This window comes from Magallana gigas, chromosome 8 (assembly GCF_963853765.1).
Source record: "Magallana gigas chromosome 8, xbMagGiga1.1, whole genome shotgun sequence".
Classification (NCBI taxonomy): Eukaryota; Metazoa; Mollusca; class Bivalvia; order Ostreida; family Ostreidae; genus Magallana; species Magallana gigas.
In genome coordinates, this window is record NC_088860.1 from 31,056,727 (window position 1) to 31,070,829 (window position 14,103).

At 35.7% G+C, this 14,103-nt stretch overlaps 2 protein-coding genes across 2 annotated transcripts in view; one reads left to right on the forward strand and one right to left on the reverse strand.

Moving 5' to 3' along the window:
* The first annotated feature begins 1,231 nt into the window (after nucleotides 1-1,231).
* Nucleotides 1,232-4,620, forward strand: LOC105347869 (uncharacterized). The gene is made up of 2 exons (XM_011457108.4): nucleotides 1,232-1,513; nucleotides 2,803-4,620. The coding sequence occupies exons 1-2, from the start codon at nucleotides 1,474-1,476 to the stop codon at nucleotides 4,155-4,157; spliced, it is 1,395 nt and encodes a 464-aa protein (XP_011455410.3). The 5' UTR covers nucleotides 1,232-1,473; the 3' UTR covers nucleotides 4,158-4,620.
* Nucleotides 4,621-6,342: 1,722 nt separating this feature from the next.
* Nucleotides 6,343-14,103, reverse strand: part of LOC105347871 (integrator complex subunit 4) — a gene marked incomplete in the record, with an annotated part of 69,018 nt that continues 61,257 nt past the window's right edge. Inside the window, 10 exon segments of the mRNA XM_066070018.1 lie at nucleotides 6,343-6,888; nucleotides 7,435-7,555; nucleotides 7,914-8,214; nucleotides 8,521-8,705; nucleotides 9,101-9,172; nucleotides 11,176-11,269; nucleotides 11,539-11,687; nucleotides 11,884-12,017; nucleotides 12,378-12,493; nucleotides 13,138-13,280. Coding sequence (XP_065926090.1) covers nucleotides 6,770-6,888; nucleotides 7,435-7,555; nucleotides 7,914-8,214; nucleotides 8,521-8,705; nucleotides 9,101-9,172; nucleotides 11,176-11,269; nucleotides 11,539-11,687; nucleotides 11,884-12,017; nucleotides 12,378-12,493; nucleotides 13,138-13,280 — 1,434 coding nt within the window.

Sequence of the window (14,103 nt, forward strand, 5' to 3'; positions counted from 1 at the left end):
AAAATATGCATGATCGAGCTTCCGATAGTAAGATATGATATTTACTCTCCGGTTCGAATTCGCCCTCTCACGTGACCGTCTTTTCGAATCAGATGACGCGTTTTATAGAATTATTATAATGAGGTATGATTAAAAAAAAATGGTCAGTCATATAAATTCATATTCTTCCATAGAGTAAAATATTACCGGAACTCTGTTTTGTCAATATGCAAATTTCACATTGTCTTCTGTGGATTTAACTGTGGTCTGTTACATTGGCTGTTCATCTTAAAAAAAATATCCCAATGTATTTTTTTCTGACAATTTATATTATTATAAATACTGAAATCTGATTGGTCAAGACGCAGTTGATAATCCGTTCTATTATCCTCAGCGTTAGCAACAGACCTGACAACGGGTAACACAACGAATTGTTACATGCGTGTAAATAATGCGCGTACGGTTCGATGTAGAATTCACGTCATTTCTATATAAAAGCAACTTAGTTTTCTTTAAAATGAAGACATTCAGTATAATAAAAAAATAGTGCGTGTTTGGAAAGGTAACAGTTGAATTTGACACCCCTCGGAAACCATTGTCAACCTACGCTTCGCGTCAGTTGACAATGGCTTTCTCGGGGTGTCAGTTTTAACTGTTATCCTTCCAAACAGGCACTATTTATATAATGTTTGTTTCACATCATTCGATCTTCAAGAGTATCATGCTTCTTGTCTGCATATCTTTTGGTGTTGTTTATGACTGTTAATTGATCCTGATAAACGTAGAAGGAGGTACAATTCGTTTGCATATTTTGATACCACAAGAAGGGCAATTGGTGTTTAATGCAACACCATTTTCACCTAAAAACGTCACAACAAATTGTTTTGTAACTAATGAAGGTGTTAAGTCCACAGCAAGAAATCAACGTTGTTGAAACCGATGAAACGTACATGTATAACATTAACATTACATGCAGTTTATGATACAGACATGAATTAATTTCTCCACGAAAAAGAATTAAATCTATAAAATTTACTATTCATCAGCCATCAATTTTTTCTGGGACTTGGTGTTATAAAAAATAATTAGAAAGCAGTAACTGGCTTTCCCGCTGATTAAATTGCCTAATCTTGTAATAAAACGCAAACGATGAACTCAGAGAGTTAAAGCTTTGCAATGAAAAGTTTATTTAATAAGGTGAAGCAATGGTCAGTTCTAAATAATTTAAAGTGAGTATCCATCATAGCTGAGACCTGCTGCCATTTCATGGGCAATAAATACTACGAAATTTATATCATTTCACATTTCAGCGCATCCCAAATCACAGTCTGTATGTTCAGGAACAGTCATTTGCTTGGAAATATGCGGGCATTAAACAAGACAGTTGTTCTGGCATTGCATCAATTATTAACGGGCCGCCATCCTTAAAATAATCCGCCATGGTTAACAGACGATATACCGAAGCACAGAGCCATCGGACACCCATGTAAGGAAATGTCGCCATGCAAACCTGATTCTTCAAAAATCAATATGGGTGAGTTAAAATTATAGCAAACTGTTTTTAATTAGATACAAGCTAGAAAAATTATATTTTCGTATTATTCGAAGTAAAACATAAAGATTTTAAAAAATGAATCGAATCAATGTCGCTTTCAAAAGGTCTATTAAAATGGATCTGTTGATGTCGTTGTAAAATGCATTGAGACTACAAAATGTCGTCTCTTGATTGTTATAGGGTAAAATAGTTCTTCATAATTTGGTCCATTGCTCCCCCCACTCTTCTTTCAAACTATATTGTGAGGAAAATATTGCTTACAAATGTACCCGATATTGATTTAAAATTGGTACAATATACTGTACAATTTTGGTCAGTTGTAATATACCCACTCCATTTCAGTGAAATATTGAAGACGAACGAAATGACATGAATTTATAAAAATGTTTTAAGTTGTAACTTAAAACAGTTTCATAAATTCGTGTCATTTCGTTCGTCTTCAATATTTGATATAAGTAATATTTATAATACATAAATGATATAAGTAATATTCGATAAAACCTAAATAATGATGAAGCAAAAAGAAAATACACTTACTTTAATTTTATAACCTATATATTTATCATTAATGAGTAAAAAAAAATTATGCTGAAAATAAATGTAATTCTGAGCAAGTTTAGTCGAACTAGCAGAAAATGCTGACAAAACTCGTTTTATACAATTGTTATAAAAAAAACCCTAAAACCAAACACTGCATGATACAAAATAATGATTTTATTTTTTGCATTTGGTTATCAAATAAACGTTCAATATCGAACGTGAACGCACATCTGAAAGAAGTTTTATAACGGATACAGACTTCTATAATGAGTTCATTAAGGGTCCGCTGTTAATTGCCTACCTGATTCTAACAAAGCATTTAAAACACGCAAAAAACGGATCAAAATAAAAATTACAGTTTGAAGACTAAATGCCTTTCTTACCTGTTTTGCGACATGTCACGCGAACAATAATTGCACGCATCAATATTTAATGAAACCGAGATAGGTGTGTAGGTAACGAAGGACTGGGTTTTGGGTGCTTACATTCTAAATTACGGGCGCCCGAATATTCTCTAGAGTACAGTTTACTGGTAACATCAAGTGCAACTTATAACCAATCGAGTAGGTTTGATTTGTGTGATTTTTTTGGGAGTACACGTTATCTTAAAGTGCATACTATAATAGTTATGTAATCACAGATTCAAAGTACATGTACCAGTAATCAGCATTAAAATAAATAATTAAAAATTCGAGGTTACGAAGTCAATTGAAAATTTTTTGTTTCAGAAGATGTAGAAGACAGGCATTCCGCCTTCGTCAACAACTCGAGACATCTTATAGAGTCCACCAAACAGAAGATCCACACCATGCACCAGATGTCCGACGAGCTCCGCACCATGACCAACCAACTGATAGACGAAGAAAGCAATTCTAGCCACGAACCAGAGGAATCTGACAAAGACGAAAAGAAAGAGGAACGACGGCAGGCGAAGCCCAACACTCAGATCAAGGTGGTGGTACCGATGTGTACGGACGTGGCGGATTCACCCCACAAAGCCCATCCCAGGCGGAAACACGTCAAGAAACCGACCTCGCGCGGGAAAAAACACGGAGACGAAAGCTTAGAAGCGCTAACAAAAAAGTATGGCAGCAAGCACAGGCATGGAAAGAAAATGGTCATACTCGATCCAATTAAGTATTTACAGGAGTTGGAGAAAGGAGAGCATAAAACGGAAAGCAATAAGGAGGAGAAGGCGCCACCAATCAAGAAGTCGACTCCGCCGCCGGTTCCCTCTCGGCAGAATACGGAAAGAGAAAGTGAAAGTAAATGTTACCATGGCCACGAGGTCATGCTCCCAAAGCACAAATCGGCTCGGCAAGAATACACGTGTCGCGAGCAGAAGGACTCGACTAGCATGGCTTTACCAAAGATCGGCCATTTTGGTATTACCGACAACGAGACGTGTAGCATGAATCTTCCCGGGCGTAAAATCACGTGCGAGAACTGTAAGGCGAGAGCCATGAACGAACTGGAGTTTACTCTGTCCAAACATCCCGGAGACACTTCTCCAGTGTCCAGAGAACATGTTCATACGTCTAGAACCGTGCACAGGCACTGCTGTGCAAAGTCGTCCAAACCAATTCTGTATTACCATTGCTCAAGTGAAACGTCTGGGAAGTCATTGCCCGCGTACATATCTCAAACCTTACTACACAACCGGCGGATTCTGACATGTAACCCTCGTACTCACATGAAATCAGAACAACACACGTTTGAAAAACCAGTCTCCAACTTGGGATTCCATCCCGAAAGATACACTTGTCCCAAGTCGGCCGCGTATTGCTGTATGGACGAATTCAAACGAAAGCAGACGACGGAATGTTTTACCCACAGGGAGATTCTGAGACCGAACAAAGTGACCATCCAGTCCCCTGGGTTACCAACCCTGATCGCCAGCGATTGTTTGCCACTGGAAGAGATATCCATTGGATTTCGTTTTCGAATCGGCAAAAAAGCCATGTATAGAATTCCTTTGGCATTTGAGCCAGAAGAGACTGGAAATTCGAAAGTACATCATTATGAAAGTCCAAAGAGGATAGTTCCAAGAGCCAAGACATTTTACGGTCAATACCGTGCATAAGGAGGCACGGGAAAAATCTATAATGTGACGTACATTACTTTGCAATCAAATTAAAATCATCCCTAACCTCATTTCTTATAGTGCCACAATTCTTGCTTTGACATCGATTATGGTTTTAAATATTTTAACTTTCAACGAGTACTTGAAATGCATTTTAATTCTTAATGTCAAATAACGTAAATTTCGCAAGTTTTAGAATGGCGCAAATATGTACATGTACCGTCTAAGAGCGGATCTTGTCCCGCTCTCTCTTTTTGAAAAGATGGTTAAATGTGGCCAAAATACATTTTTTTCATATATACATGTAATTTTTACAAAAAAAGAAATTTCATTTTTTTAACAGTACAAATTTTACTGTTTTAGAGCAAGCACATTACCATAGTTCGTTAGGTGTTATAACATCAAGGTGTTGGGAAAAAATTGAATATATTGTTCATTTTATTGTTTATTTTTACATAAAGTGCGTCGCATTGTACCGATGTTTCATACATTATAACTATCATACTGTATACAAGGAAATGTTCGGCCCCGTTTTATTTTCTTCCTCGTTGTTGTCAGTGGACAAATTCCAATATTACTTCTCTTGGAACGCAACTGTGTCGGAGAAACTGTTTGCAAGTGCAGAGGGCGAACATTACAACTAGGGCGAAAATAACCCCCTTACAGTAGTTGGTATACATACTTAGTCTATATAGGTTATTAATGGACAAGTTACGAGGATGTTTATCAAGAACACATGTATACCATATTGTTTTATTTTATTTAGATAATCAAACTACTATTATAGTTGCAATTAATTACTAAAACTAATGATCCGAAAACATTCTTACGGATCGATGTCAATGCCGTTTCTTACATTTAGATTGTTAAAATTAGCCTTTGCTTCATGAAACAAAATATCTGTGAGCCAATGCTCATTAGTGACACCCCCGCTCTGATGTGAATTTGCAAAATAAGCAAAGTCAACATTTAACAAGAAGTTGGCATCCGATTTGTACAAAAATATAAAATATATCCCACGATATGGCATGCTTAAACAAATAGTGTGTTAAAATTTCAAGCATCTCCACTTATAGTTGCTGAGAAATTATTGACGAAAATTTGTTAGAAAACTTAGGCTAAAAATAAACGAAGTCGTAATTTAACAGGAAGTTAACGTCCGATTGGTACAAAAATATATCCCACGATATGGCATGCCTAAACAAATAATGTCTTATAATTCCAAGCATCTGAAATAAATAATTGCTGAGAAAAATGCGACAGAAATTTCTGTTACGGACGGACAGACCAGAGACATAAATAACATAGATCGAAACGGATCGAAATCTCGCGATCCCTATTGTAAAGTATTCCAAGTTTTTAAACTGTTAAATCGGTATATCTTTCTGATCTAAAACCAAAAGTTTATTGTTTTTATGAAAAATGTGCATAGGTTTTAGACATTTTTGAGACAAAAAATTGAAAAATAAGATTAATAGATAGAAAATATATTGGCCAGCTATAAAACATCGGCGAAATCTCGGACGACGGGTAGCCAACTGCCTCCTAAAACTCCTCTTTTAATATTGTTTATATGACAAACTGATGAAAATATAATATTTTGAATGTTTTGGTAATATGTTTTAGCTGTTTATATTTCGATCCTGAATATTCATTATTCTCAATTCACGAAGCGAAACTGTTTAGTTTTTGGAAGTACGGAAACGTTGACATTGTTCAAAAACATGTCGTTCTTTTAAGGGTATGAGTAAGGCTCAGTAAGCATGCGCAGGATTCGTGGGATTTTCATCTCAAAAGAGTAAAGGGGCCGATCGGAATAGAAATTAAGAACGAGAAAAATTCAACGAGTTGACGCATGGTCAGTTTCTGTAGTATATGCGAGACTAGCCAGGTATCCGTTGATGGGATTCTGTGTTGGAGAAATGTACGGAGAACTGAATGACTATACATTAACACTGTAACCAAGGTTACAGTATATCAGAGTCTTGTTATTCAAAAATTGTGCTTACTGTCTGAATACCTAAATCAAGGACATATTAAAAGTGAAATACATCAGTTACTTAGACAATTCAACTTGACTCTTGTTGTGAAAATACTTAAACTGTACATATCATCGTTTTTCCATCACTCTCTAATCCAACCCACACAATGTCTCTAGCATCAATTTATAAAATTTCAACAATAGTTTTGGCAAAGCTGACAATAATAGAATTTTTATTTCATTTTCAGGCATACCTGGAGCAAATCAAGAACAATATCAAATTGTTTTTATTTTCAAATTCTGTCCATAAGTTTAATTTGACCATCAATGACATTAAAGAGTGACTGTGATAAAGAAAATCATACATCAAAGTCTGTTGATCACTGTTTGGTTTGCTGCTGCTAAAAGCAGCTAACAGTTCCTTTCCTTGTACAATGTAAAAAATCAGTTATATGTTCACAAAACATACAAAGGTAATCCCTCACAGGTTGTCTTAAGTACTCACTCATGGATTAACATTACATCGGGATTCTGTTTAGTCTGAAAGTGACATTCATGTATGTATATTCTAGTCCACTGCGTCCTCTAGATTCCGAACAACACTCCTTTCCTAGCGGTAGAGTGGCTGCCGTCAGCGTTTTGCCGCCTTGGGAGCGACGGGAACTTTCACGGGTCTACACAGCTCCTGACAGCTGACAGTTTCCCCGTCCCTGGTTTCCATCACTATACTGATTTCTACGTGGGACTGATCTGAAAAAATAAAAAATATGTCCAATTAACTGAGGGATCAATTTATCGTAATTTTCTATAATAAATATTTGAGTACCATTGCAATTAGGATGTACTATAGAAAGAATTACAACTGAAAAATGAATTTTTTTTTACATTTGTATCAAAGTAGGTGGGAGTTCACAACAGCACCACCAGGACAAGGAAATATTTACCGGATGAAATGCGGATGAAATGCAATAAACTTGTACACAATATTAGCTCACAATTTAATCAGAACACTTTACAGCTTGCATAGTTTACTTGTTCATTCATTGCACCAAATTGTTAACTACCTGTAGCTTGCAAGTAAGATTTAACTGACTTAAAACTACCAGATGTGTTGTATTATAAACTTACATGTAAAAATTCCACTGTAATTACTCAATAATTCTAGATATCTCAATTTTTCATTAACACCATAAGTATGGAAATGTATACACATACACATAGTTGCATGGGGGTATAAATTCAACAAAGAAAGGATCGACACATGTGTGCCAGGGGAGAAAACTCTGAAATTCTTACCTGACCACAAAGAATGTGAGATAATGACTTCTGAGATCAACTTGTATTGAAGTGGATTCAGCTTGGTAAAGTGACACTTCTTTGGTGTAATCAGATAACTCTTCTGGTCAGGATAATGCACCTGTAAACACACACAAAGTATGGTTATTGATTGGTATTTACAACATTATGTACAGTCTAAAATACATGTACATGTAGGTTGTATTTGTAAATCCTATGATGGCTGGTAAACTGCAAATTTCATCTGCATGGACAAATATAGAAAAATACAGCACAATATTAAACTAAACTCTTTCACCAAGGGTTTGTTTTATACACTTTATACATTTTTATACTTTGAAAATGGCAGAAGTTTCTCCATGTAAAAACATCCAAGTTTAAAATATTTAAGCAACACCACTGTTTGATAAAACAATTTTCCCTTCAAAATTTTCCTCCCTTATATTGAGCCATTGAGGTTAACAGCAGAATACATGTACCTTTAATCTTATACAGTCAACATTCTGAACGTTTTCAAACGTGGCATGGACAGGGACTGTGACTGTTAAGCCCGTTGTGAAGCGGATCGGGTTGTCTGACGACCCAGTGGGCTCGTGCATGATGGCCGTTACCCTTCTAATACAGCTGTTCTGAAGAGAGATACCACATGGGGCAATACTTTTCACAGCATGCTGAAGATGCTTCAAAATGTCTGATATTTTGCCATTTTCCAGATCGTTCAGAACAGAGAAGAGGTACACAAAACAAGGATCAGCTGCCAGTTCATTGGTTTCCAAAAATCTGCCAAGAAAAACCAGCAACCTTGAGAGATTATTCAAATGATTCATAAAGTATACTCACACCTAAGACAATACATCAGTTCATTATATCAGTAAAGCTAATTTTAAACCATGCAATTGTGTGTACAAATATACAGGAAGCATATAACACCAATCTTCCTTATCCAAAAACCTTTAAACTTTGGAGGACTAAAATTTTGACTCTTCATAATTTTTGTTGATTTTTAGTAAATAAAAAAATCAAATCATATCAATTTTCATCTAATATCAGGTATGGCTGTTTTATTGCTGTTGTCGATCTACTGACTTTTTGAGAGCCTGTAACTGTTGTAGGTAGGTTTCCTTGGCCTGACTACATCGGGTAGGGTCCGACTTCATCTTGGTGAGGATCTGCAGGGTACCTGCCTTTAGCCGCGTCTGCTGAATCAAGGCGTGGTCCACACTGCTCACCCCCAGGTACTGATGTTCCAGCTTCCTGGTCAGGCCCAGAATCTGGAAGATAAAAATCATCAACCTCAATTATAACAATTATTGAAATTCATTTTTAGTGACATCACTTCTTGCCAGACTCTGGCTTCCTGCTATTTCCAATTTCATTTACCTTACTTTATTTCATTTATCTATTTCTTATTCTTATTTCCTGTTATTAGTGACATCACTGCCTGTTATCTCTTTCTATTATTGCTGAGTTCTGTGAGTTCTGTTTAAAACTAAGTTGATAACAGAGATTTCTTTTGTTTAATTCAAAGAGATCACTTCCTAGATTTGCTGGTATCACTTGGAAACCAGTGTGTTACCTATTGTGGTGAGTTATACAATAATCAATTAACACTATACATGTAACATGGCATCAACCACCAGACTAGCTCTGCAGAGAGACACTGTACCTGGTCAATCAGGGACAGGACCTGGTTGTCTGCTATACTACTGCTGCACTGTACACCCTGCTGGTTCATCAACTGAAACACAAGACAGGAACAAGCTCAGACAAAGCCACATTTATTTTAATAACAAACTAAGAGCAGTTTCATTCTCATTTGTTGTTTATGGTTCTTTATACGGTACTTGTATCACTAGTGAATTGACTCCCATTTAATCTTTGATAACCGTTAATTCCCATATATTTTGGTAGCTAGCTAGTCTACATTCTTTCACTTTATAGTGTTCCCATATTTAGCAATTCTTTACAGACATCAATGCATTCCAAATTATTTATTCCTAAAGGTTGTCCAACTGTTGCTTACTTCTTAATCCCCTATGAATATTTAGTGATTTCACAGTAATTATTAATCTTTATTACCTATTCAAAGGGATTTTGTTGTTTTATTACAAATTAAATATTTGCGTCTATTTTGAACTGCCATTCAATAGACTGCGATCTATTAGACCACCGGTCAATAGACTTCGATCTATTGGACCGCCGGTCAATAGACTGCGATCTATTGGACCGGCAACGCATTTCAGATCGCGGGTATGTTAAATGTTACATCCTTTCGATAGTTCTCAGGGAATGTATATTCCTTTACATAGACGCTGTTTTTAGTACTTTGTGAAACCAAATTCAATGTTATCAAAATGGAGTATCAAATAATCAACAGTTTTAAAGCCTCATATAAGGTAAAATACTATTTAAAATCTAATAGGTTGAAGACTCCCCCTTCTTTGTATAAACTAATATTAAATTGAGATGTTGTAATGCATGCAACAGGTTTTGTGCATGTAAAAGATGAAAAAAAAAATCTTAATATATATCATAATGGCACGAAAACCACCTGCAATATACAAATTGTAAACCCCGAAAACTAAAAAAGGAATTAGGTAATAAAACAATTATTTAATGCCATTGGCCTCGGGCAATAGATCATACTGAGCTGTTCCCTGCACCTCGGGAAAAATATTCTGGTCTTTTGACTGCTCAAGCATTAAATAATTGTATACTACTATCTCTAACTAACACTGCTTATGGCACTGGTCATTCAAAGGTGTTAGAATAAACAAAACCCCTTATTATAAGTTAATTATCTACTTAGCAAAGTGACGACCCTACCTTTGGTAATTCAAAAGAAAAGATTAAATCCCGTTCATAAGATTTTAGACAGTTAGTTTATAGAGCTTGAACTGGACGGAGGTAGAGTGGAGGGTCAGAAACCATGTAGGGTGTTTAGAGACATCTTCCATTTGATTTTTGTTTTGGCCCCTTCCTCCAAATTGAGATAGGAACAGGAATTGGTCGTTTATATTATTTGTGTAACCTGGATTATCTAATATTTGGTGTTGAATTGAACTGTTCTTTAATTAGCCTTTGTGCCTATTTCAATTATTTCCCCTTGAGCTAAAATTCCCCAATGAGCATGTACCATTGCTGAATTACTGTAAACAAGGAATTTTCGCCCCCATTTTTATTGATCCCCTTTTGCCTTCATCAGCCGTGGGCGAATTTAAGACTGGGTGAATTCTAATGTCTCATATTATCTCTCTTTAAATACAACTCTGTCTGAGCCAATTCAAGGTGGGGCTAAACTGTTTGCAAGTGAAGAAGGGCGAAAATTACACGGGGGCGAAAATAATCCTGTACACAGTATGTACAAGACATCAGGGCTCGGTCACACAACAGGTATTATCAAAGTGGATGCTTTGAATTATTGACAGAGGTAATCATTAAGATTGGTCATTACATATACAATCTTTTTATGAGTAATAAAAGTGGTTATTAAAGTTTTAGATGATGCCATTTTAGTATTAATAGAAAGAACTTTCACAGGAACGGAGGTCCAAGAGCACTTTAGAAGCAAAACAGATTTTAACAGTCCTATGCTGTATCTGAAAGAAGGAGTGAGGGTTCTAAAATTTTATTGATATTTCATTGCATCGTTTCAAAAAATCAAACGGATCTAAGCAATGAATGAGGACAGCCATACAGACACACACAAAGTATACCGTTGTCAACATACACAGAGTATACCTTTGTCAACAGGAGCTGAGTCTTCAGATACACACACACAAATTCGGCAGATGGACTACATTTCTGGTTCAGTTCAGTCACTTGTTGTAAATCTCTAATATGGATAAGAAATTAGAAAATCCATTACTGTTACATCCAATGCTGCAAATATCTAATGCTTATGATCTTCAGCAAGAGGTGCTATATGCTACACTATATAGTCTTACCCTTACATACAGTCTTTTAATTTTAATGAATTTCTGTGGTAAAATTGTAACTTTTATACCAGTTGCAACATATAACTTTCTTTTGCTCTCTCTCTCTCTCTCTCTCTCTCTCTCTCTCTCTCTCTCTCTCTCTCTCTCTCTCTCTCTCATTGTTTACCTGACCATGGTCTCCAGCAGTGGCTGGGCTGTAGACAGCTCCATGTTGGGCAGACTGTCCAGGCCACTGATCAGGTTCCTCAGGAAGGAGCGCACGTCGGAGTGGGCCACTGCCTCTGGCTTGGCTTCCTCCGCCACTCGTATACTCTTCTTTGAAATCAAATGAATAAACATTTTCAAAAAACGGATTTGCTAGTATGCACATTTCCTCATATTTTTGCTTACATTTTTTGAGTTGATTCTATGTAGGTAAATAAGACTTTTATTCAGCAAAAAAAATTTGTAGTTACATTTATTTTATATGTCAAATTAATGAAAAAATAAGGTCGAAGAGTGAGTATCTGACCTCGAGTTTGGGGACAAGGTCGGGCAGACTGTCTTGTAGGTAGTGGTAGTGTCTCCAGGTGTGGTCCTGGAACATGGTCACCACCGTGGGGCACTCCACGGCCGAGTTAAACACCATCATCAGGACACTGATGTCTGGGACAGCAGTTAAAGAGGTTACAATTTAACATACAGTATTACATGTATTTTTCAATTTCAGTTTATTACTCAATGAATGAAGCTGTTCACTTGGTAATTCTTGTTACACCAAAAAAATCAGCTTGTTTGCGTGAATCAATAAAATTAACAAAAAAAAATGAAATAAAAAGCCGTACCATTACACCTTTTACTTTGATTACCTTAATTTTATTTATGAAAATTGACCAAAATATTTATAAACTCCTGTTTTAAATGAAATTATTATATTTAAAAGTTTCCCATCAATGGGTTGGCTTACATGCAAATATTTAAAGGCCAACCCAAACGATCTTGTTTGTTTTTGAACAAGAAGGATACAAGCAGCATCGTCCATATCAGGTTCTGGTGTATCAAAGTAAGGATGAAGGCAGAGGAGTTCCGGGACAAGAGGAAGGGCCAAGTGTGGATGATGACTCCCAAGGTTCTTCATGCACCTGGAAAATAAGCCTCATTGAGAAATGCAAAACCTAGTACCCTTTTCAAAAAGAAAGAGAGAGGGATAATCAAGATAATGTTTTCAAAGATTTTTAACATTGCAAAGCTAAAATGTAGGAAAATGTCAAACCATTCAGATGACATGGTAAATAAGTAAACTGGCGAGATTTGACAGAGATTTCAGCTATAGGTAAAATTATTTCAGTAAATTTTAATCAAACACAGTTTACAACAGCCATTTGATAACTACCAAACACAACATTTTGGATGAAGTGAAAAATTAAAAATGTTAATACAGTCACAGTCTATTATCTCTAACTAGATGGAACTGTTTAAAAACTTCCTTATATTTGAGATATCTAGGGTAAAATACTAAAAAAAATAATTGGTTGGGACTTGAAAATCACTTTGACATATCCATTGTATTTGAGATATCAGTGTTCGAGATATCGAAGTTCAACTGTATTTCTCAGTAAGATTAGGCAATAACAATATTATGTGTTCGAAAGAAGCATGAAAAAGTTAAAAGAGAGTTAAATATAAAAATTGTAACAAATTGAAAATTTTCCCTTCAGCCTAGAAAAAAATTTGTTTATGATAAACTCATGAGCGAGTTCAAAGTCCGAGTTACAATGATACCTACTTCCAGATGGACAACTTGTCCTGGGGATAGCGTCTCAGATTATCCAGCAGACTATAGATACACTTGCTCAAACACTCGCGAGTTGCCAGCTTCATCTCACCGAGCATGTCTCGCAGGCTGTCTCGAGTTTTTGTTGAAAAATCCTGAGAATAATCATAATAAAATTGTCATTCATGATTTTCATTGATCAGTGCAAGTTTATTTAATGGTAAACATAGCCAGCTGTGATGCAAATTGAAACACAGTAAAAGACAAATGAAGTGTAGCAATACCCTATGAGTAAAGTTATGAGTAAAAAAATTAAAAATGTTGATAAGAAATATATGTTCAAGGATCATATATCACTAAAATTTCATCCTTTTATTTCATTATTGAATTCTTCTTTTAAAAATTTACAGCACTAATTTGTTACTCAGCAGAATGTTGATGAAATATACTGGAAAGAAGAGAATTCAATGAAATTTTCCTTCTTTTTACAAAGTAAGACATGTCATGAAATTTCCATCACAAAAGTTTGAAGGATCTAATTCTGGCTTCTGACAATGACATAAACCATTTTAAGGGAGTACTTAATTCCGAGACTCAACGATTTTCCATCAAAGAACATCCATGGAGAACATAAAATCGCAAATGCCGAATTTTATCATAGTTTCATGTAGTTTACATGTGTCCAAAAATTAAAAGCGAGATTTTAGAATTCATGAGATGGGCTTCTCACGATTTTAAGCGGATATTAATTCCTCGCGTTTAATTAGGAATTTACAGTAATCAAATTATGAGATAAAAACACAAAAATCCCTGATTTAAGAGTTACTGAACTTTGCTAAGGATAAGGCTGTCGGATCCATGTTTTACTGTTGATTTGATTTTGATCTAAATCTATGACTTTACAATATTCATTCTGTGTCAAAATTGACAATACATCGATTTAAAAGCTTGGGGACACCCCCCCCAAAAAAAATGTTG

Bases quoted from the DNA above. Each gene is read 5' to 3' on its own strand.
- LOC105347869 (XM_011457108.4), top strand. From the start codon at position 1,474: ATGTCGCCATGCAAACCTGATTCTTCAAAAATCAATATGG. The intron at 1,514-2,802 runs GTGAGTTAAAAT...TTTTTGTTTCAG, and splicing joins TTCTTCAAAAATCAATATGG to AAGATGTAGAAGACAGGCAT.